Genomic DNA, 25,834 nt, shown 5'->3' on the forward strand with positions numbered 1-25,834 from the left:
CATTCATGCACTAAAAAGACAATCTGACAATTTTCGAGCTTTATTAGGTGTTATCCTTTTCTGTTTAATGTGTTCAGCCGTGCATTGTGAATCGGTTCAGGGTATCAAAGAGCCCATTATCATTTCTGTAATACTTGCGATTTTCGCTATTCACCAGAATCTATTTAATGCACTCAAACAAGCCTGAATGTGGTCAAACCCCAGACACAAAGGCTGTTTGCTGAATAGGAAAACAGGGGGGGGGGGGGGGGTATTGTTCTCTTGTCTGCCTCGTTGACGAGTCTTACAGAGGGTTCCATCCAAGGAAACGACTGTGTTGATCCGGAGTGCATTTCACGTGACACTCATCTCCCTTGAATGGCGTCCACACGGACACAATCATCACGGCTACGGTCGCCGGGCATCGGCGGAGGCACGGCGCCGTCCGCGAGCGTCTCGAGGAATGTGAGCGATTCCGTCCCCTCGCCCCCTTTCGTTCCGGTGCTTTCCTCTGATAACCTGGTCGGAGGGCAGGTGTGTTGCGGACACAAAGTGAAGGTTGCCCGAAAGTGTGTAGGAGCGGGGGGCGGCGGGTTCGGGGGTGGTGGGGGGTAAGGGAGCAGCGGCGATGGGGGTGGGGGTAGAGTTGGCAGAGCCACAGAGCTCAGCCCCATTTGGCTCCCTGAACCTCCTTCTGGAGCAAAACCTGCTGCCTCCCTACACCAACTGTTGGAGCTTTAGTGTCTCCTCCTCCCTCCCTCCCTCCCTCCCTAGCAGTGGCTCTCCCAGCCTACATGGGAGTATATCATAACCCCCCCCCCCCCCCCCCCCCTGTGTATTTATAAACCAGGCCTTGGTAAGATTGCACTGCTGGCGCTTGGTTTATTCGAATAACCGAAGAAGAGAGGATTTTAACGCACGTTACACTCTGGCGAATCGACTCCTGTGCTCGTCGACAGAAAATAGTTAGTGCCCGGGGAAAAGTGGGTGTACTACACGCGTGGAACAGATATGCATTCTGGAGCCGGTGACCTGACCGCTGGTTCACAAGCCTGGCCGACCGTTGGCATAAAACTAAATGGGTCATTGCTGTCATTCCTTGGTGAAGGACTGAGCAGAACCGGAATGCCGGAATGGGGAGCAGCGGAGTGTGGGACCAAAGCCCTTCTTGGATCCTAATCCTATGGGGTGGTCACTTCCTGGACACGTCGTGCTGGTGAAGCACGCACAGCTCGCTGGTGGCAGGTGGTGAACGCTGGGCATGCCATATGTAGTGTCCCCCCCATGCCCTACTTTTGCCTCCCACTCTTGGCTGGTTCGTTCGTACCCAGCCGGCCTAAAGTAACCCATATACCGGAGCCCCCCCAAACGATGCAGATCAGTCGGAGCCACGTTGAATAATTAATGCCGTCTGCGTCGTCCCCTGATGGGCACGGGTTTGAGGCCAAGTCAAAACAGTTTTTCTGGTCATCAACCCCTTCAGCCGTTGGGTTAGCGCCTTCCGACCTCGGTCGCGGCACTCGTAGAAACGGGCTTTTCGACTGCAGCCACGGCTTTGGGTCGGTCCAGGAGGTGTATGGGTGATACCAGGTAATCAGGAGCTTTGGTGTCAACGGCTGATGTACTATGAGCTGCAGGACGTGTGATGGCAGGAAAGAGAAATCGACTGTGTTCAGCTGTTTTGACCCTCTGGCTGCAGATGAGTACTGTTTTCTTACCCCGCAGAGTCGCCCCTGTGCGTGCCGGGGCTTGATATTCACACACACACGCACGCACACGCACGCACACAGAGACAGCGACAGACACACACACAGAGACACAAACAGACACACACAGCCAGAGTCCTTAACTCATGCATTGCATGCCTCTCTTTTTTTCTGCTAAAGAACGAAATGTAATGCCTTGTTCCGGTCTCAAATCAGATTGTGTCTGATAACTGCTTTGCACGTCGACTTGGTGTAGGCTTTTCTTGGCTATTATCTTTGCTTGCTGTTTGGCCTAAATGGAAGATGGTTTGGTTTTTGGGCATCAACATTGCATTCTTTAAAAGATAAAAACAATATAGCTTGTCTACTTATTTATTTATATGTATGAAGGCAATCCTTTGTCATTTGTATTAAACCAGAAGGAGGAAGTCCAGAAACATCAATATTGTGGGGAAGCGGAAAAGCAAATGCCACCATCAAGCCTATCTGAATTAGCATATGGACACACGACAGCAATTTTTGACTATCTTCATATCATGTCAGATGGTATCATCCTTATGCTAGATGCAATAAAAAGGGCAAACCCATGTATTCTGTTCAAAACTGAATGTGCTCAGTGTTTGGGTTCCACTGGGTTGTGCAGGCTGCCTGCCCTAGCCCTAGCCTCACACCCAGTGGGTTGGCTCTTTGCCGACATGCAGCGGAGGTGGAGCTCTGTGCCTGGGGGTTGCGGGGGTGGAGCACTGAGCCAGCTTAGGACATGTATAGAGTGCCTGAAGTTGAGTTTGGTTGTAATTTGCAATCCCAGAGGCCAACTTCTGCCTTCGACAGCAATGTTCCTCCTCGCTCTCCTCCTGATCTGGTAGGTTCTCCAACTGTTTTAGTTTTCCAGCACCTCGGGGGGAAAAAAACCAGGCATATGTTTGGTCGGGGGGGTTTGTTGTGATCGGCCAGGGAGGGAGGGAGGGTGGGAGGAAGGAAGGAAGGAGGGATGCAGAGAGACGTCCAGGAATGACAAGAGAGGCAGAAGGTGTGGGCAGTCACCACGCTGTGGGCTTGTTGCTCGCAGGACTTCTGCTGCGATGAATCATTGTTGTGTGCTCGTGTGCGTGCGGCATTATCTCGCCCGTGCAGGCGACACCCTTTCTGCTTCAGCCTTTGTCTTGTCTCCTTCCCTCTTCTCCTCTGCTCCGCGGGGGTGTGTGTGTGTGTGTGCGTACGGCCGCCCCCGCCCCGTGTTTACCCCGGTGCTGCCGATGCTCTCTTTAACTCTGGCTGGGCGCGCTTCTCCCTCGTCGTGCTCCCGCTCCCTTTAACTGCTCGCTTTGTGATCTCCCACCTCAACGCTCTCCCACCTCCTCCTCCTCCTCCCCCCTCGAATCACACCCTCTCCGCGCCCCGCACTCGTGCTCTCACTCTCCCTTCCTCGCCCAACTCCTGTGTTTTGGTGCGTGGGTGTGCTCTCAACAGGCGGGACTTATCCAGCCTTGCTACCCTGATTGGCTAGCCAAGCCTTGGCTCTTCTCGCGCGTGTGTGTGTGTGTGTGTGTGTGTGTGTGTGTGTGTGTGTGTGTGTGTGTGTGTGTGTGTGTGTGTGTGTGTGTGTGTGTGTGTGTGTGTGTGTGTGTGTGTGTGTGTGTGTGTGTGGTGAGAGGGAGCAGAGCAGAGAGGGGAGGGAGGGAGTAGTGGGGTCAGGGGGGAAAGTAAGTGTGTGGGCGTTATGTTGTGAGATGGCGAGGCTTGAGAGACGGAGAGGAGCTAGCGAGTTTGCCTGTCAGAAGAAGCCTCTCCCGCCGCTGACATCCTGCCTCAGCCCTGGGCTTGTTTTGCTCCTGTCAGCCCTGCCTCAGCCTCCTCCTCCTCCTCCTCCTTCTACTCCTACTCCTCTCGCTCGTGTTGTGTTCCGCGCGCGGTCGCGGTTCCTGCCATTTTTCTCCTCCGGCGGCTCTTGCAGCCCCAGCGCACACATGCAGCCCTCCCCTCGCTGCTGGTGCACGAGCCTCTTCTCGGGGGTGGGGGGGCACGGCTAGGGCCGCCCGCCGCTGCTGCTGCTGCTGCTGCTGGCACGACTCCGGCCAGCGGGAAACTGTCCAAAAGAGAGCGACCGCGGGAGTAGCTCCGGAGCCAATGGACTAGCTTTTTCCTACGGTGATGGTGAGTCGCGAGCCGTCCTTCCCTAACGCTCTCTCGCTCTGCCGCTGAGAACTTCTCGGGCTCCACCGACGGCGTCGCAAGCGTATTTTGAAACGTGTGTTGTTCTTATCGTATCGCGTGTCGCACGTGTGTAGTTTTCCTGTACGGTCCTGGGCAGAGCTGTGAGGGAGGCTGTGCTGTTTAAGAGAGGTTTTAAACTGCCCTGCTCCTGGGTATTCCCAGGGTTCCTGGGTCCCCCGGTCTCCCCGGGGTCATGACAGGAAACAGATGCAGTAAACTGGGAGTGTGAAGCTGCTCTGTAGGGACCACCATGCAATGTATGTACGCTGAAGGGTATGGGAGAGCCCTATGTACTTACATGGTCAGCTCAACATGTGTGTGCCTTGGGGGAGTTACTGCTAACACAGCACTGCTCCGTGTGTGTGTGTGTGTGTGTGTGTGTGTGTGTGTGTGTGTGTGTGTGTGTGTGTGTGTGTGCGTGTGCGCGCGCAATAATTTTTACAGTTACCGTTTGGCAAGGGCATTTCTTTTCAGTTTACAGCAGGTCAACTTTGGCCGCAGTTTCAATGTTGTTTACTTTGAACCACTTTTGTGGTAGATGGTTAATGTACTTTCAAAGTAAAACTAGCTTCCAAAAGGATTGGGTCTAAGGACTTATGTGGCCAACAGTTCTTGAAATATGTCCAGTATTGCGCAAGAACGCCGGAATGCAAACGAGAAAACCGTCTGCAATGCAATCCTTTGGGGCTACAGCGCCCGTAAATGTACATTCTGTAAAATAGTTGTTCTGTTCATTATTGTGTACAAACAAGTCTCGCTCAAGGACAATTCTCGCTCTGAAATCCCATCTCATTGTTGCAGGAAATGTCCCTATTACAATGTAAACTCTCATTTACCCAAATCTTCAGGATAACACAAAGCTACGCTTTCTCACATCCAACACAGCAAACTCTCCACCCTTCTCTTCCTGAACTCTCAACTATCGCGAGACTTCCCCTTGAGCGAGTCTTGGAGTCGGACACAATAACAAACAGTTTGGGATCAAGCGAAAGGTAAAGAGAAAAGTTGTGCTTCTCTGTCGGGATCCTTTTGATAATGTAAGAATATAATCTGAGCCCAGCGGCAAAAGCACTTTGAGAGGACGCGCTTTGGAAAGGATTACATTGCAGACAGTTTTTCGTGGATTACAACTGCGTCCTCTCTAAATTCTGGACGGATCTTAAAAACTGTTCTCCGCATTCGTCCCTTAGACCCAATATGATCGGAAAATATGCCCCAGGTTAAAAAAAGTTTTCCTTTCAGCTTTCTTCTACTCGTATATAATTATTAACAGCTTTCAGTTATGCATAGATACAAAAAAATAAAAATTTCCTTGGAAGGAATGCAGTAGGCTCCTCCTGTTGTTGGCCCAACTCCCTGTCCTCTGAATTTATGTCATAGTTTGTCCTGTTTTTTTGGTTTTGAATGGACTTGTTTTGGGGGGGGGGGGAATGGTTGAGCCCCGGGGGGGGGGGGGTCTTCCCATGACGGAGGCTGTTCTGGGCGAAGATTGGTGAGCAGCAGTCAGGGCATGTTCCCTCTTGGACCGGGAGAAGGGAGGGAGAATGTCTTTTCGCTGATCCCCTCTGAATGTGTCACACTCTGCTCCTTTCCCCCTCGCTTCTCTCCCTCCTCTGCGGCCTGTCTCCTTTTATAGCACCCGATCTTGAGCCAGGCACAGACGCAGTGTAGTGCTTGTAATGCTTTCGTTATGAGGATTATTCTCACGTTACCATCCCTAACCCTGGCGATGGGATTACTCCCAGTCAATACTGGGACTGATGCTCTAGAGTCACAAGTCGAACTTCGAAAAACAGACGCATCGCTCCCGTGGTTTCTCTTCCAAGTGGAGACTTAGCTGTAGTTCTACCATGTTCCTCCCACTGATCAGTGTGCCATCTCTGTACTGCTACATCTCTGGGCCTGATGTCTCCCTCTCTGGCTTTCTGTCTCTCTGTCTCTTTCTCTTTATTTGTCTCTCTCTCTGTCTCTCTCTCTACATCTGTCTCTCTCTGTCTCTCTCTCTCTGTCTATGACTGTCTCTGTATCTCTCTGTATCTCTCTCTTTCTCTCTCTGTATCTGTCTCTTTCTCTCTCTCTCTCTGTCTGTGACTGTCTATCTCTCTTTGTATCTGTTTCTCTCTTTATCTGTCTCTCTCTCTCTGTCTCTCTCTCTGTCTGTGACTGTCTATCTCTCTCTGTCTGTCTCTGTCTCTCTTTGTATCTGTCTCTCTTTGTATCTGTCTCTTTCTCTCTCTCTCTCTCTCTCTCACTCTCACTCTCACTCTCACTCTCACTCTCACTCTCACTCTCACTCTATCTGTCTCTGTCTCTCTCTCTGTCTGTGACTGTCTCTGTCTCTCTGTCTCTCTGTCTCTCTCTCTGTCTGTGACTGTCTCTCTGTCTCTGTCTCTGTCTCTCTCTCTGTCTGTGACTGTCTCTCTGTCTCTGTCTCTGTCTCTGTCTCTGTCTCTGTGTCTGTGACTGTCTCTCTCTGTCTCTGTCTCTGTCTCTCTGTCTCTCTCTCTGTCTGTCTCTCTGTCTGTCTCTCTGTCTCTCTCTCTCTCTCTCTGTCTCTCTGTCTCTCTGTCTCTCTGTCTCTCTGTCTCTGTCTCTATAGCTGTTTGTCTGCCCTGCCCCCCAACCCCCCACCATGATCGCCCCCCCGTTGTCATGCCCAACGCTATGCCTCCCTTTTTATCAATGTGTGTTCACGCTACCCCCCCCCCCCCCCCCTGCCCCACCCCACCCACAACCCCCACTATAAATCTGCTTTATCTTTGGCGCTACATCCTAATCTGTGGTAAAGCCATGATTCTGCTCTCCCTAAACAGATTTGCTTTGGCTCAATGGTTCCCTGCTCGGGAGCAGTGCTCCTCCATTAGAGGCCTTTTATCCAGAGCCCCCCCCCCCCCCCCCCCCACACCACCACCACCACCAACCCTCTTCCTTCTCCCCCTCCCTGTGTTGGGATTTGGGTCGTCGGTACAGTGAAATGCTGGAACCACCCTAAGCCCCTGATTACATCATTGAGTAAATGGTGTGCGTGTTCCTTTTTGTTCTTCCACGTCAAGCTTTCAGGAAGCCCCGCTCCTTCTCTCTCTCTCTCTCTCTCCCTCTCTCTCTCGCTCTCTCGCTCGCCATGTGTCTGCCCAGCATCAGATCCATTAACCCTCTGATTAAAGCCCCTTCCCGGGCCACCAGGATTTGGCCGGAATCAAGAAAAGGGACGCAGCGAAGTCCCTCTGGAATGGTTGTCGCCGCGGATCGCGGAGGAATTGGTTAGGGAAAACGTATTGACATTTGTCATCCGCTTTATACATCTCCGGTCTGCTCGAAGGACGGCACCAGGATGCAAGGGGGGGGCCCTGTCCCTGGAGGGGCCCCGACCGGCTCCCCGGGGCCCCCGAGATGCGACCCATCGATCCCCCCCCCCCCCCTGTTTCCTCTTCGTTCCAGCGTGGAACCGTGGTTGTGGCGGTTATGTCACAGTTCGTCCTGTTCTTCTGCTCTGTTCTGGACTTGTTTTTGGGGAATGGTTGAGACCCAGGTGGTGGTGGTGGTGGTGGTGGCAGTAGATAGTCCTGCCTTTGAAGAAGCGCTTCTTGGCTGAGGCGGGAAGCCGAGGCGGGAAGCCGAGGCAACCATTTGCGCACTCGTCAACAATCGATACGGCGGAGCACTGAAGCCGTCCCCTGCCGCACGCCCGCTGCCAGGACGTGCGCGTCTCGGGTCAGCCTGCTCTGTGCGCTGTGCCTCCATGAGAGACAAACACATCTACCTTAATCCCCCAGCAAATAGGGAGCAATCGATTGGCCGATGCACTCGCTGCCGTGGTTTCGACAGCGGCCTCCCGGTCGAGGGACGGTGGAAGGGGCCCTGCAGGCTTTTTTATTTTTCCTCTATTTTTTTCGCCCCGAAGATTGTTTTTTCCTTTTGCGTCCTCGGTGATTCCTAACGGTTTCATGAAGCCAGACAGAACAGGGCTCTAATGAGGCGGCCAGGGGGTGCCTGCCCAGAAAGAGCGCGCGCACACACACACACACACACACGCACACACACACACACACACACACACACACACACACACACACACACACACACACACACACACACACACACACACACACACACCCCCCCCCCCCCCCGCTGTTGGAAAAGCACCAGGAGCAGCGCTGTGCTCGCAGAACCTCCCCCCCTCTACGCACGCAACCACACACACGTGTTGAGCTGACACACACACACCCCGGACCCTACAGGCGGTCTCGAGGATCTCCACGCCTTCCCTTCGTCTCATTAGGGCTGTCGTTGGCCAATGCCCGCTCTCTGGCTTCTCGTTTCCTCCCGTCTTCTGACTGTTAATTGTTTTCCACGGCCGCCGCGTGTCTGTGACCCCTGGAGGCGCGTTACCGCGGTACCCACGCGCCACGAAAAATAACGAACCCCTCCTCGCGCCCGCATAACGTGTGAAAGGTCACCCTTAACCCGTTGCACTTCTAACCAATCACGGGGCCGGGTTTCGTCAGCGTGCCCCCCCCCCCCCCCGTGCCCACACTGGTTAGATTGATCGGGACGGATTGTTTTATGGCCGTTGGACGGCGTTCAGGTCGGTGAGTCATGTTTTGAAAACGACAGCTGTAACCACGGCAGCTGGAGGGGGAAAAGCCAAGGCCATAGGAAAGCACATGTCGGCGCCATGTTGTTGTCAGGGGGCGTCCCTAACGCACGCACCAACGCAGAGGAAACCCGCTGATTCATTCCCTCTCTTCAAGCCTGTTTTTCAGTGTTTTCTCTCCTCTTCTCTCCCCCCTGGCTCCGCCCTCCAGGGCATCTGGCGTATCCCGGTGGATGAGATTGACCGGCCGGGCAGTTTTGCGTCTCATATGAACCGCTCCATCGTCCTCTTGCTGGAGGTGCTGTCTCAGCTCAAGGACCACGACACGCTCCTCAAGGTGTCCTTCATGCTCCAGAGGAACCCCGACCAGGGAAAGTAAGACGCGCACTCTCCCGGACGCTGCACTTTTATCACCGCTGTGTCTGTTCTACCGAGTGTTAACATCTCTCTCTGTCTCTGTGTGTCTGTGTGTGTGTGTTTTTGTTTGTGTCTCTCTGTCTTCCGGTGTGTGCCTCTCTCTCTGTCTCTTTATCCGTCTCTCTCTCTTCCTCTGTCTGTCCGTCCCTCTCTATATCTCTCTCTTCCTCTGTCTGTCCGTCCCTCTCTCTCTATATCTCTCTCTCCCTCTGTCTGTCCGTCCCTCTCTCTATATCTCTCTCTCCCTCTGTCTGTCCGTCCCTCTCTATATCTCCCTCTTCCTCTCTCTGTCCGTCCCTCTCTCTCTATATCTCTCTGTTCCTCTGTCTGTCCGTCCCTCTCTCTCTATATCGCTCTGTTCCTCTGTCTGTCCGTCCCTCTCTCTCTATATCTCTCTCTTCCTCTGTCTGTCCGTCCCTCTGTCTCTGTCTCTTGACTTTCTGTCCCTGTTTGCTGCTCTGAAGGAAATATTTGCGAGATGTGGATCGGCAGGTTTTGGCCAAGAGTGCATTTTTCCTCACTGTAAAGGTGCTGGAGGACAGCCTGGACAGCCTCACCGGGGTAAGAGAGCAGACAGACACACACTCCTGTATACCTCCGGAGCTGACTGCTCCCTTCACTCCCTTCACTCCCTTCCCCCCCCCTCTAACACACCTCTGGTGCCCCCCCCCAAGGTGACCGAGCAGCCGTCCAATCCGTCCGCCCCCTCCATGGGCGAGATGACCACGGCAGACTCCGCCCTCCGGCCCAGCGCTGAGGACGGCCAACACACGCTGCCCAAGAAGCCCGGCCTCACCGAGGGCCCCTCCGACACGCGGCCCTGCGAGGCCCCCGGCCGGGCCCAGCTCGGGGCACTCCAGCCGGGCCCGGAAACCCCGGACAAGGCCCTGGAACCCAAGCCCGCGACGGCGGAGACCGCGCCCTCGTCCGAAGGCCCCGGGCCCCAGGGGCCGGAGGAGCCCATGGAGATGGACCCCGGCCACTGGAGGAGGCCCTCGGCTCTCACGGAGACGCAGAGCCACCCGCCGGGTCCCCAGGCCCCCAGGGCTGCGGCGGAGCCCGGGGAGAAGGCGACGGAGGCCAGCCGGACCGCGGACCTCTCCCTGGAGGAGCTGAGCATCAGCTGCAGGCAGCAGCTGCTCCAGGCTCCGGGGGCCAAGGCCCCGGGGTCCATGGCCTTGGCCCACGGAGGGCCCCTGGAGCAGGGTCTGCTGCGGAGGCCCAACAGGAAGAGGAAGCTCCTGGAAGACGTGGAGTCTGGTAAAACACTGCTGCTGGACGCCTACAGGGTGTGGCAGCAGGGCCAGAAGGTGATGACCTACGACCTGGCGCGCATCGAGAAGATCATGTCGGAGACGTACATGCTCATCAAACAGGTACGGGGAGGGAGAGAGCACGCTGCTCACGTTAAACCACACTGCAAGAGCAGGTCGTGCTCGTTTTACTCGAGTCCGTTTTTTGTGGGGTTTTTTGCCTCGTGACTGAAGAGTAAAAAGGGTTCGAAAATGTACAACGATGTTGAAACTGTAAGCCTGGTATGGTTTTCGTGAGTCATTTTTACATTTAAATACATAAAAAGAAAATACATTTTAATACGACCACATGGGTATCTTTAATGTTTTTCTTGGCAGAATAACAAAACTATTGGCTTCGAACCAGAGCCAATTAATCGTTGGCGGGAGACCCCAGTTCTGGCTCTTTATGTACAACACCGACATCGTGTTGAAGTCTTGTGCACCTAACAAATAATGCACTTATTTAGCGGCATTCTGCAGACTTAATTAGCAGCGTGTCTTCACTGCACTGCAGAGCCCTCCACCGTGTCCCCGGCGATCGTAGCCTCGTTCTCCGACACGTTGAGACAGCGAGGTTGCAAAATGACTCATCCGTTATGTTGACACCTCCAGACAGTTGTAAGGTTGTGTAATTACTCATCACTGGAGTAATTACCCTTTGCACGTTAGTAAACCGATGTGGATAAAGGGCTCCACATGCTTCTGCACATTCTGTCCCGATCCGACACACACACACACACACACACTCACACACACTCACACACACTCACAAACCGTGTGTGTGTGCGCGCTTAATTCATTATTTTTGCCCCACGTACGCAATGTTTCATGAAACCAAAATCTACACTAGAGAGTGATAAACCAAATATACAACCACAAGACTATACAACCCTATACAACTATCAGACTATACAACCCTGTGGCGAATAGATCACAAAAATGTATCACAAAAAATCAAACTACTTACTGATGAACACATCCTATATTTTAGTGTGGGAGTGTAACAAACTTTTCAGACGGGGCACAATTACAAGATCTTGATGTTTATTAGAATCAAAGCTAAACTAAGTTAGCCTGCTGCTGAGATATAGCGCAGGCTGCAGCTATGCTAAGTTAGCTGTAGTTCAGGCTGCAGCTAAGCTAAGTTAGCTGTAGCCTGCCACTGAGATGTAGCACAGGCTGCCCTGATTGTCATTTATCAATCAGTTCTCTGCCTGAGCATGGACTGGCCTTTGCTAGCAAAACGCTACACCAATTCATGCTACTATTTCCCTTTAAAAATAGTCAAACATTGGCAACAAGACTGTATAACAGCTTTTGTGCAAGTGCTCTTGTGGCGCATCATTTGAAACCAAGTGCTGCTGACTACAGTACAGGATGTTTTAAACTCAGCGTTTTAGAAGTCAAATTGTACTGGACCGAATGATGGTCGACATTTCTTAGGAGGGGACGCCTGCAATTGCATTGGTCTCAAATTAACTCTGTCTAGAGATGTTAGCAGTGTTATGACAAAGCTGTGTGTGTGTGTGTGTGTGTGTGTGTGTGTGTGTGTGTGTGTGTGTGTGTGTGTGTGTGTGTGTGTGTGTGTGTGTGTGTGTGTGTGTGTGTGTGTGTGTGTGTGTGTGTGTGTGTGTGTGTGTGGGGGGGGGGGTGATGAGGCTGCAGCTGGGGTGGGCGGGAACAGGAAGTGAAACCAGTAGGCAGGGGGGGGGGGGGGGGGGGGGGGGGGTTGAGACTGGAGGAGAACAGTGAGAAGGCGGGGAAGAAGGGCTCCTCGACTAGGGAAAAAATCATTATCACGATTATTATGGTCAATATTAAAATCATGATTATCAAACGATATTTTGAGTTTGAAAACATGATGCATCTATTCAGCATTTCTCTCTCAATCGTTTCAACTCGATTATATTCGTGTGGAGGTCGTTTGACCCAAAAATCTAAATCACTATCAAAACTCGATTAAATGCACAGCCGTCGCGGGAAACGGCTTCCACCGGCTGTAGAAGGAACACGACAGAGCCTCACGGGCCAAGAGGAAACCTGGCAGCGGGCTCTGCTGTTTATTTCCTCCTCCTATTCAGGGGATGACGATAGACCAACGCGGTCCCACACAACCCAGCATGAGACCATGTTGGATTTTTTTTGTTTGTTTGTTGGCGTCAGCTCTCTTAACCGTCCCAAGCCATTCGGTTATTTCTCCAAAATTGCCACAAAACAAAGTATGATATCGGATATTAAACACGATGATCTTTGTTAATGCCAGAAGGTAAAGTCAGCTGTCACCGCAGCATTGCAGGACAGTCACGGTAAAAATAGCCCTAATTAAAAAAGGCACGCGACATTTCAGACTACGAAAGTGCAAAGTAGCGACGGCAAAAGCAAATCAATCTAGAGTAGAAATAAAGCAACACGCAGAAGGGATAGTCGTGCACCGCCTCTTCTGTCCGCCTGACCTCGGAAATAAGCCCAGACTCGCCACGGAGCCACTCAGCGTCCGCCCACACCTACAGCCTCGTCAGCCTGGCATCTGAGGCCCCCCCGAAGGCCCCCTCACAGACAACCGCCCCTGGGCGCCCATGAACGGAGAGGCTGTCTGACCCCGCCTCTCTCGCTGCCGTGTCTGCTCGGCTCTTCTCTGAGGGCTTCTCTGAGGGCCGGCGCTGACAGAACCTCACCTCGGCCCTCGAAGCGCGCGCTCGCGGGAGGAGTCGTGTACCGCACTCTGTGGACCCCCGCCGAGGTCACAACATCGCCGTTCGGGGGGGGGGGGGGGGGGGCTGAAGCTAGGCACTCTGCACTCCTTCGTTTTTTTATCTGGTTTCAGTTTTTCTTTTTGCACATATTTAATCGGGGCAGATGGCCTCGCTGGCCGGTACATGGAGGGTCTGTTGAGGACACACAGCCGGGCCTGGTTTAAGGTGTGGAGGAGGTGCTCAAGGCTACGCTCAGCCTGCTGCGTGCAGAGACCCCATGCTGGTCAGCATACAGCCACGGGTCTACTGACTACTAACGATGCGGTAGATTTCCACTGTAGTTTGCAGATACGGTCTGCTCCTGAGGTGTGCGCTACGGATGAGGCTGATGTAATACAGTGTTTTCTAGTTTTTTTTTTATGCCGACGCACCCCATATGAAACGATGAATCTAATGTTTTACTCCTGCTCGCTCCAGACTAGCGATCAGCAGTTTGGGTGATTCTGGTCACCCTTAGTCTCCCCCATTGTTCTCCAAAGACGCATTAGAACGAGCCACGGCTCGGTCATGTTGCCGTGGTCAGCAGAACGCCTGGTTTTAATCAACTCACTGCTCCTGTTCCCGATCCTCCCATGTGCTACCTGTATTAACGACCGGAAGGAAAGAAAAAACAAACATGTTATTCAATGTTGTAATGATCAATCTTTGTCTCTCCTCTCCCCCTGCCCCTCTCCCCGTCTACCTCTCTCTCCCTTTCTCCCTCTCCCTCCCTTTCCCCCTCACCTACTATCTTCCTATGCTCCCCCTCTCCCTCTCCGTCTCCCCCTCTCTCGCTCACTCCCTCTCCTCCTCCCCCTCTCTCCCTCTCTCTCTCCTCACCCGCTCACTCTCTCTCTCCCCCTCTCCCTTCTCTCTCCCCCTTCCCCTCTATCCCTCTCCCCCTCCCTCTCTCACTGTCTCCTCCTCCCCCGCTCACTCTCTCTCTCCCCCTCTCTCCCTCGCTTACCCCTCTCCCCCTCCCTATCTCCCTCTCCCTCCCTCTCAGGTGGATGAGGACGTAGCCTTGGACCAAGCTGTCAAGTTCTGCCAGTTTCAGTTGGCCACATCTGCCCAGAGACAGGTACATGATTCTCAAATCCCCCCACCCCCCCTCACACACTCATCAAGCCAGTGTTTCATCCGTGGCAGCCATGAGTGTTTGTAGTAATCGTTACACAAGAACCACACAAAAACTGTCTAGTTTCAACTTCCCCCCACACCTGCTGTAACATTAGCATCAACGCTCTGTTTCGGTTCTGACTGGAAAGCGGTTGTATATGTTTCTCTTGTGGGCTGCTATTGGTTGGATACAACCCACTGATTGTGTACTTTTTTTTAAAGAAGAAGCTATGAAACGATGGGAAAGTCAGTCGATCGCTGAATTACACGTCGCTTGCTTTAGTTATATGATTCCTTTATTTGAACAGTACCACAGAAACAGAACCGCACACTTCCCTATGGGGATATACACCACTACCTGCAAATAATATGTGAATGAGATAAGTGGGGAATACTTCTGATGTATCCTCGTGACGGTAGTTATTCTATTAACGCTGCACCACAACAATGAGGTCTAAGATTACACAGGAGCACTCTACCCAGCCGTGTGTGTGTGTACAGAACATCGCTGATGAGTTGGGCGAACCGGGGGCGGAATTAGCCTCATGTTCTTTGCGGTAAATTGTGTTTCGGTTAATGTGGTTGCGCCACACACACACACACACACACACACACACACACACACACACACACACACACACACACACACACACACACACACACACACACACACACACACACACACACACACACACACTGTAGAGGCACGAGATTGTATTTAAAATGTAGTCAATTAAAACACAGTCCGGCATAGCGGGTCTCTTCTTTTCCTTTAAAAAAAAAAAGTTTTTTTTTTTAGTAGAGTATGGTACATAGAAAATATTTTTTTCTCCAGCTCACTCAAGCACACATCCGCACAGAACATGGAACCAGAGTTGGGCCACTAGTGGACAGACTCAAGGGCGACTGCTCCATTTCGCCATGGAGGTATGCTCTATTGTACTTGGAGATGGAAGTTAAGGCATGACGGCCAAAATCTTCCACTCTGCTGTTGAGTGGAACCGGGGAGGGGGGGGGGGGGGGGGGGGGGCAGTAGCAGCTGGGAGCACAAAGATGAGCTCATCAGTTGATTGGTTCGCAGTGCCCTTCCCTTTTTTTGTTGCATCCAAAATGGCTTCCGTACCATTGTATACTGTGACTTCTCCATGTGGAGAGTCTGCCAAGATTTAGATTTACCCTCGCAGAGAGAGAATGAATCCTGAGGCTGATAGGGCTGTGAGTGGATGGGTTTTTCTTAAGATACTTATAATTCAAAATGCAAAGTGCTGACTCCAATGAAAAGTTGACTCGGTGCAGAGTGAACAGCTTCATCCGATGGCCTGGGTTTGGTTCAGGGCTTTGACAACCAGGGTGGTCTTACCTGAAGTCATTTGGGTATTATTGCATTCAATTCACAACCTGCCCTGCACTAGCCAGGGGAACCGGACGAATCTCCCCAGCTCATGTTTCATGTGCTCTGCAGATAATCTCGGGCTCCCCTCCTGCACAAAAATAATTCTGCCCGGTACGAGATAGACCGACCAATCAAAACCGATTATCTAATAGGAGGAAGGATAAACACGATGACGGTACAGAGTATCGCCTTAGAGGCCTTTTCAACAACAACAAAGATGGCTGCCGCTGATGTAGAACGTGTGTTGAGTAGAGTTACTTAAAAAATCTTGTACTTTCAAGTTCTTATGGCAAACACGGCAACACTGGTTCACTGACATGTGGATGGGTCACAATCAATGCCGCTCTTTGACGCAAGCATGTTGTCTATTTACAATCTTTCGTCGCTCGGTGGCTGTGATTTGTTGTAGCTATCCAATTGCGTCCAGAGTCATTTTGATTTTCGCCCTTTGGTGCCCCCCTTGAAAATTGAAAGTTTAATGGAGAGGTGAGGAATACTTATTGCAGATTGCAATTCGTCTGACGATGCAAGGCTAACCCGGCACAATTTGAGCCCTGCTTTTTAAGAGACTGGTGGTGCTGCGAGCTCTCTTCATGTTGTGGAGCTCTCTTCATGTTGTGGAGCTCTCTTCATGGTGCTGTGAAGCTATCTTCATGGTGCTGTGAATGTCTCTTCATGCTGTGAAGCTCTCTTCATGGTGCTGTGAAGCTCTCTTCATGGTGCTGTGAAGCTCTCTTCATGGTGCTGTAAAGCTCTCTTCATGGTGTGGAGCTCTCTTCATGCTGTGGAGCTCTCTTCATAATGTGGAGCTCTCTTCATGCTGTGAAGCTCTCTTCATGATGTGGAGCTCTCTTCATGGTGCTGTGAAGCTCTCTTCATGCTGTGAAGCTCTCTTCATGCTGTGAAGCTCTCTTCATGCTGCTGTGAATGTCTCTTCATGCTGTGGAGCTCTCTTCATGGTGCTGTGGAGCTCTCTTCATGATGTGGAGCTCTCTTCATGATGTGAAGCTCTCTTCATGGTGCTGTGAAGCTCTCTTCATGCTGTGAAGCTCTCTTCATAGTGCAGTGAATGCAATATGCAGGGATATTTGGAGCTCTGCATCCTGGAAGGGTCTGCCTTCAGCTTTCCGTCGGAGTGTGTTTACACTCCGGGCCCGAGTGCGGTCAGGAGCCCCAGCAAGACGATCTCCAGACAAGCCATCTGACGGCAGCCCAGATGTATTTCCATCTGCACAAAAGGATCGCTGAGTGCTTTGATTTTGACAAATTGTGCTCAACACTTTGCATTGAGGTGTGTGTGTGTGTGTGTGTGTGTGTGTGTGTGTGTGTGTGTGTGTGTGTGTGTGTGTGTGTGTGTGTGTGTGTGTGTGTGTGTGTGTGTGTGTGTGTGTGTGTGTGTGTGTGTGTGTGTGTGTGTGCTCATTTGATTTGAAATGTTTTCTCAGAGATATTCCACCCACTCTGGTTTTTAGAGTTCATATCAGTGAGTTCAGAGCTGCTGTATGACAACGTCTTTGCCTGCAGCTTCCTCCATAGGTCGGCACCATCAATCCAACCCTTCATTAAGGGCTCCTTTCTGGGCCGAAGGGCTCGTGTCCGGGCGGTGAATCCATGTCTAGGCCTAGCATTTTCTTGCAATTTGAACCCTAAACCTTGACAAAAACATGCGATCTTGATCAGGTGTCTTCGGATAATCTGATCCGTCCACATGTGGTCCAACGAGACAAGGTGTCCCCCATGATGCACCACCTTTTTTCCTCTTCGAGCTGGAGAAGGCAGAGGTCTGCGTTGTTCCCCGAAGGCTTTTGTGTTCCATCTTATGTGGGCAGACAATTTCATTCAGTCCCCCACGCAGCCACGCTTTTCCACTGATAACCAAACCACAGATTCCATCTCGCCGCCACGCAATAGGCTGATTTGCCGGTTTCCATCCCGATAATTGCGAGGAAAGCGTGCCGTCGATATTTCACCTTGCGGCTGACACACCGTCAGACTGCCAGCGGTTTCAGTCTTATTTCCAGTTGAGGGAACAATGAACGCAGTGACAGGCTGACAGCTGCTGACTGTGCCAAGGTACGGCCGTCCTCCCGGACACGCGGTTTTAAATGACTTGTTTTGTATCTTGGCTGAGAAGCTCCTGTATAATTCATGAGCTGGGAACCATCAAAGTTAGCTTGGGAAGCTTGCTCTCTCTCTCTCTCTCTCGCTCGTTACTGCGCACTCTCTCTCTGCCTCTCTGTCTCTCTCTCTCTCTCTCTCTGCCTCTCTCTGCCTCTCTCTCTCTCTGCCTCTCTCTCTCTCTGCCTCTCTGCCTCTCTCTGCCGCTCTCTGCCTCTCTCTCTCTCTGCCTCTCTCTCTCTCTGCCTCTCTGCCTCTCTCTGCCGCTCTCTGCCTCTCTCTCTCTCTGCCTATCTCTCTGCCTCTCTCTCTCTCTGCCTCTGCCTCTCTCTGCCTCTGCCTCTCTGCCGCTCTCTGCCTCTCTCTCTCTCTGCCTCTCTCTCTCTCTCTCTCTCTCTCTCTCTCTCTCTCTCTCTCTCTCTCTCTCTCTCTCTCTCTCTCTCTCTCTCTCTCTCTCTCTCTCTCTCTCTCTCTCTCTCTCTCTCTCTCTCTCTCTCTCTCTCTGCCTCTCTCTGCCTCTGTCTCTCTGTCTGCCTCTGCCTCTCTCTCTGCCTCTCTCTGCCTCTGCCTCTCTCTGCCTCTCTCTCTGCCTCTCTCTGCCTCTGCCGCTCTCTGCCTCTCTCTCTCTCTCTGCCTCTGCCTCTCTCTGCCTCTCTGCCGCTCTCTGCCTCTCTCTCTCTCTCTCTCTCTCTCTCTCTCTCTCTCTCTCTCTCTCTCTCTCTCTCTCTCTCTCTCTCTCTCTCTCTCTCTGCCTCTCTCTCTCTCTGCCTCTCTCTCTCTCTCTCTCTCTGCCTCTCTCTCTCTGGGTATGCAGTGACTGAGAGCTGCTGCTGCATGCTTGTGTGTTTGAGGTTCTGGGGAAGGCAGGTCCCTGCCTGTCTCCCGAGTGTCTCTGCACCGGGAGGGAAAGCCACCCAGGGGAGCTCCATCACCGGCAGATGACAAGGAGCTCGTCGGTTGAACTGCGCACCCCCCATGAGCGGGGAGGAACCTTGTCAGGAGACGAGGGTGTTGGAACACCTCCTTATAAGCCCATGCAGTCTGTTAGTTAAAGCTTGTTGACATCGCACGGCTGTTTCCCCCCCCCCCCCCGGTTCAACGTGGTGCAGCAGAACCTCTGTGTGTTGTCTCTGAACATCTGCGCAGCTCGTGCAACAGCGAGACGTCTTGTCTCTGGTGACGCATCGATTAGGCTTTCATGTCTCCCCCTGGACTCCAGATGAACTGTTCCTGCCCGAGTGTCTTTACACAGGGCTCCGACGTCTGGGGAAATGCACATGGCTAAATGAATCAGGATCAAAAGACACACACACACACACACACACACACACACACACACACACACACACACACACACACACACACACACACACACACACACACACACACACGCGCAGACACGCCAAACTCGGTTACCATATTTACTGGGGAAAGTTGCGTAAAGTACAAAAAGCATTTCCCTCTCGACGGTGTTCCTCTGCGTTGCCATGGCAGCGTCGGGGGGGAGGTACCACAGGTTGTGTATGCAGCCCTTGTGTTCACAAGTGGTCTCCGGAAGACTCCGTGGGAAAGTAGAATGAGGGTGGCGGGGGGAGGGGGGAGTGCTGGCATCGGTGGTTGGTTGAACCCGCCGCCACGGCAACAAGGTGTCTGGGGAGTCCTTTGGAATCCAAATGTAACCGACATCTGTGTAAAGGGGCGGTGAACCCGCTTCTCATGAAAAAAGATTGACAGGGTAGTATGTCCTGACTCCTATACGATCGTCAGCATAGTTCTCAGTGCCTTTTAGTCTCTGTTACTAAAATAAGAGGGCGGTCGAGAACGAGCCAGGAGTTAAATCCTATGTCAGCGGCCAGCGGCGTTTTAGTGCAGCATAGCAAAGTCTGTGTGTGCCGTAACCATGGGGATAACACACATATAACACCCCTTCCGAGAGCTCTCGGCCCAAAACACATTTTTTATATCTCTCTCCCTCTCTCCCCCTCTCTTTTTCTCTCCCTCTCCCCCTCTTTTGCTCTGTCCCTCTCCCTCCCCCCTCTCCTCCCCCTCCCTCCCTCTCCTCCCCCTCTCTTCCTCTCCTTCCCCCTCTCTCCTCTCCCTCTCTCCTCCCTCTCTCTTGAACTCTCTCTTTCTCTCTCCCTCTCCCCCTCTCCTCCTCCCCCTCTCTCTCCCTCTTCCTCCTCCTCCTCTCTCTCCTCCTCTCCCTCCCCTCCCCCCCCTCTCTCTCCCCCTCTCCCTCTCCCACAGTCTGCCTACGACGCCCCGACCACGCCCAAGTTCGCCAAGGACCACCGGGACCTCTTCTTCCCCGGGGCCCTGTCCTCGCCGCTCCCCCTTGGCCACGGGGCGTCCTACCACCCCCTGGGCGTCCAGGAGCTCCAGGCCAGGGCTCTGTACGAGCCCCCGGGCAAGGTGGCCCGGCCCCTGGCCCCGGGCTACCAGGACCAGCCTCTGCCCCGGAGGCCCCCCACCCACCAGGCGACGGCAGCAACCATGGCCTTCCTGCCCCACACAGGTACCCCCTAAAAGGCCTTCCTTCTCCCTCACAGGTACCCCCAAAGGCCTTCCTGCCTCACACAGGTACCCCCCAAAGGCCTTCCTGCCCCTCAAAGGTACCCCCTAAAGGCCGGTCAGAGTCGAGAGGGGACCACTAACTAGGAGAACATTACTAGTTAGTTTATACATAACATGTGGTGTGGGGATCGTTAACCAGTAGAACTATACTGTAGTTACTTTATATACAACATGTGTTGAAGTGATTGTCAACTAGTCGAACTGTACTAGTTAGTTTGTATACAACATGTGTTGAAGTTATCGTTAACTAAACTAGAACTACACTGTAGTTAGTTTATAGATGATATTTAGTATAGTGATAGTTAACTAGTAAGAGAACTATACTGGAGTTTGTTTATATATAACATGTGTTGAAGTGATCGCTAACCAGTAGAACTATACTGTAGTTAGTTTATATATAACATGTGGTTTAGCAATCGTTTACTGAAGTAGAACCATACTATAGTTAGTCTATAATAGCCTTGGGGGAGTGATCCTTTACTAGTTGCATAACTATACTATAGTTGGTTGATATAAGCCATGGTGTAGTGATCCTTAACTAGTAGTAAAACTATACTATAGTTATTCTATAATAGCCGTGGGAGAGTGAACCATTAACTAATAGCATAAGTGTACTATAGTTAGTTTATTTAAGCTGTGGCGTAAAACAGCCGTCCATTTAGTGTCAATAAGAAGATGAAGCGATGACCTGGGAGACCTCATGCAGGTGTCTGGGTGACCCACAGGGGGGCGCACGTCTGATGCCTTAGTTTCCCCCCCGGCCAGTCACATAACCCGGTCACATAACCCATTTGTTCCTACGAGGTTATGGGTTTTTTCCATCTTGTGCTGCTGCGGTCGGTTTCTCCTTCTGTGGCCACGAGCTCGTTAGAAGAATCCCCATCTCGTAGTCTTCTGCTCCGTCCGTCGATCCGTCCGTCCGTCCCTCCCTCTCCCCGGCCCGTCGTCGTTGGGTCCGTGGTTAACGTGAGACCTGTTGACGAGCCGTCGTTCATCACACTTTTCTATTTCCTTTTTCCTCGACGGAGGCTTTTAACAGCCGCCAGAGGAAAGCGCCGCGCTCCCGTTGAATAAATCACATGAAGCCTCCGCCGTCAGCCCAGAAAACACCCCGAGTGCATAATGGATGATATCTCCTGGTCACGTTGTAGCAGAGAAACCCCCACGCTGGCTGCTTCTAGTGTTTTCCTTCTTATTTCAAGGGTTTGGGGGGGGGGGGGGGGGGGGGGGGGGGGGAACGAGAAACTCCACCGCGTTCAAGGGAACTGCTTGGCGTCTGGTTTGTGTTTTTTTTTTATTGCTTGATGAGGTCCTTCAATTGTTGAGAGATGGCGATCGATTGTGTGTGTGTGTGTGTGTGTGTGTGTGCGTGCGCGCGCGCTTACACTCGCCGCGCACATGTGTACACACACGCGCGCGCGACGAGGCGACGCAATGTACTTTGACAGTTTCCTAGGCAACCAAAATGGAGGGAGAGTCTGGCTCTGGAGGAAATACCATCATTAGGATAATCAAAATGATTCATTCAATCTCCACGTCGGTTCGCCACGGCGCAGTTCCCCTGATTGTGTGTTTTTGAAGAGAACAACATTAGCGCCCGCTGGGGACAACTGGACGGCTTCAGTGTTTGATTCCTGGGTTGTTTGGGGACCAGAGGGTTGTGTTTACCGACCAGGTTTATGTGTGTTTTATCAGGGAATCACATCCGATGAGGAATACCCTTGTAGGTTTCCATTTATATCCATGCAAATATTTCCATATCAATCTTTATTTTAATAATCTTTCCATTTCTCCACATCTATGTTTGATCTACTCGTTCTTCTGATATATTTTATGTATATTATATTTATTCCCCTCTTATGATTCCACTCCAATGAAGTTGTGCTGCAGTTACAGTTTCCCACCAAGAGAGGGCGCCCTAGTTGTGTATTTTGTATTCGTGACCACATGAAACCAACGCCTTTTCGACCTTTTAAATGGCAGAGGGTGAAGTCATACTTAACCCCACTAACTCGTGGGGACTTCTGTCAGCTCGTGGACCGTGTAACGCGCAGGATGGCTGAGACTGTCTCCCGAATAGTCCCACCCATCCAGTCCCTACTGATTTACATTTGCATTAAGGGAATTTAGCAGACGCTTTTATCCAAAGCGATTTACAAATATTACATTTGTCAGAAGAAAGAGAAACAACATTAAATCGCTGTCGGAACAGTAAGGATGTTCATAGAACCAAGCGCCAAGCACCAAAAATATTTAGGTTAACCCATTCCCCGTACACAACAACGATAGCTAGGATAAGACGCTACACAATGCTGAGTACTATTTTTCACTGACAGAACGTACAACATACAATAAGTGTGTACATTAAGTGCCAGGACGTACAACACACAATAAGCGTGTAGGAGGGTTACGGGGGGGACTCAAGTGGGTCTTGAATCTCTTGCGGAAGCTGCTGACGTCGGCAGCGAGCTCGTCCCTCCACTGAACTTCCAGAACAGAGAAGAGTTGTGACCTTGATGAGCCCCCCCCCCCCCAGGGAACCCACCCAGAGCAGCTCCACCAGAGGTGTGTGGCTGAGCGTCCTCCTGCCCCAGCCTACCGTTCACCTCCATGCCGTTGTGTCCCCAGAAGAGGGCCGCGAGCCTTCCGAGGGCCCGTCGTACCGGCTCCAGGAGAGCCACCTGTGCCAGCGGATGAAGATGGCCACCGTGTCCCCGGGCCTGGACCCCGTCACGGGCTGGTTCCACGAGGAGCCCGCCCCCACCTGTAGCAGCACCACGGCCACCGGCACAGGTCAGACACGCGCACGCAAACACACACACACGCACACAGACACATGCATACACGCACACAAACACACGCATACACACACACATACACACACACACACAGACACACGCACAGAGAGAGAGAGCTATACACACATAGACAGACGCATAGACACACACAGACACATAAACACACATAGACAGACACACACACACACACACACACACACAGATATACACACATAGACAGACACACACAGACAGACACACACAGACAGACAGATAGACAGAAACACACACAGAAACAGACAGACACAGATACACAGACACATAGAAACACATACACACACAGAGGTCAGCTCTTTGCGGTGTTTGTCAGTAGCTGCGTTCCAGGAGGAAGTCTGTATATTCAGCGCCCCCTGCAGTTCAGGAAGTGGAGGGAGCTAGGGGGGGGGGGTGGCTACAGGTCTAGTACTGTCAATCGTTTCCTGAGGTGAATGGAAATGAATTGGTTTCACACGGTCTCGATCACAAATACACACACGCACCCGCACACACACTCACACGAGAGCGCCCCCACACACACACACACACACACACTGTGAAATTGATGCAGCCCCCTCCCACCCAATGGATCTCAAGATAAAGATCTGTACCACAGTCAGTCAGTCAGTCAGTCAGTCAGTCAGTCAGTCAGTGAGTGAGTGAGTGGGTGTTATGGCTGTCTTTGAAGGTTCATAACGAGGTCTGATATTTGTGAAAGCGTTGTTGAAGGAACGGCGTCTGAACCCCCATTAAGTCTAACGAGGACCATAATGGCTCCTTTATCCTTCCTGTCCTAGTTACTCTTGTGTTGACTGACGGAGCGCTCGGGAGTGGGTTTAATTCATTACTCTGAAAGGAAAGTGTTGTGTGCCGCGGTTCTGTTTCGGCTCCGGCCTTGTCTTCATGTGCTCCACTCTGAGGAACCAACACTTTTGAAGACTCTCATTAAAGGTGTGTGTGTGTGTGTGTGTGTGTGTGTGTGTGTGTGTGCGTGTGCGTGCGTGCGTGCGCGCGTGTCTCTCTACAGACCAGCAGCACCACTACCCTGGCCTGGACCCCTCCAGGCTGGTGGACCCCTCCAGGCTGGTGGACCCCTCCAGGCTGGCGGACCCCTCCAGGCTGGTGGACCCCACCCGGGTCCGCTCTCGGATCCCTCCCAACATGCCAAAGCTCTTCATCCCGTCCACCGTCACCAAGTTCCCCCCCGAGATCACGGTCACGCCGCCCACACCCACTCTGCTCTCCCCCAAGGGCAGCATCTCGGAGGAGACCAAGCAGAGGCTGAAGGTGGGTCCCTGGGGGGGGGGGGGGGCACTCACACCCGCCCGGGTTCACGGGGTTCTGCTCCTCCGTCTTCATGCGGTCCCACGGATCAGGATTAGGGCCGCATGTGTGTTCTTTTTTTTTTTTTTGCTCTGAGATTAAAGTCAGAACTGCTTTTCTTCAGACTCCAATCTCAGAGTTCGGACGTTAAAGTCAGAACTCAGAAATAGAATCGCGTGTGGCCGTAATCCTCTTCCGTACGGCGGCTCTCACTGTGTCGGTCGAACGCTTTTTTTTATGATTATTATTAAAACATATTACATTTACATTTAGAGCCTTTAGCAGATGCCTTTAACCAAAGCGACTTACTAACCAGTACATTTTTCAGAAGATAGAGAAGCAACAACATATCGCTGTCGGTACTGTAAGGATGTTCGTAGAACCAAGTGCCAAGCTCTAACCTTCGCTAGGTTAACCCATTCCCGTGTACAAGAGAGAGCGAGGATAAGATGCTACACGATGCTAGGTGCTAAGTATATCAATGATATAATGAACATGGATCATATCATGGTCATTCTGCAGAGTCAGATCTTCTATAGTTTTATAGTAATCTAACTAGTAAACTAGATCACATGCATGTGCTGTGCGCGAGAGAGAGATCGAGGGAGAGAGTGAGCGAGAGAGAGAGCGAGTGGGACAACGAGTGAGTGAGAGAGAAGCGCCCCTCATCCTGAACGCGGCTCACCTGCGCCCCCTGCTGTCCGCCCCCGGTGCAGAACGTGATCCTGTCGTCGCAGTCGGCGGCCACGGTGAAGAAGGACTCCCTGAGCCAGCCCGTACTAGAGGTACAGGAGACCTCCAGCCAGGAGTCGTCGCTGGAGAGCGAGTCAGAGGAGGAGGAGGAGGACGACGAAGATGAAGAGGGGGAAGACGACTACATGGATATTTGAACAGAAGACGCGCACACACACACACAGACGCACGGACACACAGACACACATGCACGGACACACACACATGCAGACACAGACACACAATGCACAGACACACACACATGCACATGCATACACACACAGACATGAACACACACACACACACACACACACCTGGCGTTGGCCACCCCCCACATGATGCTGCACATTGTCTATGCGATGTCATTCTGGCAGTGTTGCGTACTCATAGGAAACCCTAAACCTGAGCTATATATCACGTGCACGCACGGAGTCTTGACAGCAGAAGTCGGTGCACGCAGTCCTGTGCATTAGTCACACTACGACTCCGCTACCTACTAGCGCTTCATTTCTGCTTCCCTTCTAAATGAAACACACAGCCAAGCACTATTAGAGGACGGGCTGATCCATCTGGACACACACACACACACACACACACACACACACGCACGCACGCACGCACGCACGCACGCACGCACGCACGCACGCACGCACGCACGCACGCACACACACACACACACACACTATTTTTCTATTTTTATGCATCTTTATTTTTCTTTCCGTATCCCCACTGCCGCAGCGCTTATCTCCCCCCCACCTCCATCCTTACCTTGAGACCCTACACACAGACAGACACACACACACACACACACACACACACACACAC

At 52.2% G+C, this 25,834-nt stretch overlaps 1 protein-coding gene across 3 annotated transcripts in view; it reads left to right on the forward strand.

The window, feature by feature from the left end:
• Positions 1-25,595, forward strand: part of cabin1 (calcineurin binding protein 1) — a 57,857-nt gene extending 32,262 nt beyond the window's left edge. For 2 of the 3 annotated variants that reach the window (XM_030369683.1, XM_030369685.1), the window contains 8 exons: positions 8,705-8,868; positions 9,375-9,471; positions 9,585-10,286; positions 13,944-14,018; positions 19,815-20,082; positions 22,770-22,934; positions 23,982-24,241; positions 24,994-25,595. In XM_030369683.1, coding sequence (XP_030225543.1) covers positions 8,705-8,868; positions 9,375-9,471; positions 9,585-10,286; positions 13,944-14,018; positions 19,815-20,082; positions 22,770-22,934; positions 23,982-24,241; positions 24,994-25,167 — 1,905 coding nt within the window. In that variant the 3' untranslated portion in view covers positions 25,168-25,595. The remainder of the gene's footprint in view (positions 1-8,704; positions 8,869-9,374; positions 9,472-9,584; positions 10,287-13,943; positions 14,019-19,814; positions 20,083-22,769; positions 22,935-23,981; positions 24,242-24,993) is intronic. The other variant, XM_030369684.1, reaches the window with a different exon arrangement.
• The last annotated feature ends 239 nt before the right edge of the window (positions 25,596-25,834 follow it).

Source organism: Gadus morhua, chromosome 11 (genome assembly GCF_902167405.1).
Source record: "Gadus morhua chromosome 11, gadMor3.0, whole genome shotgun sequence".
Taxonomy (NCBI): domain Eukaryota; kingdom Metazoa; phylum Chordata; class Actinopteri; order Gadiformes; family Gadidae; genus Gadus; species Gadus morhua.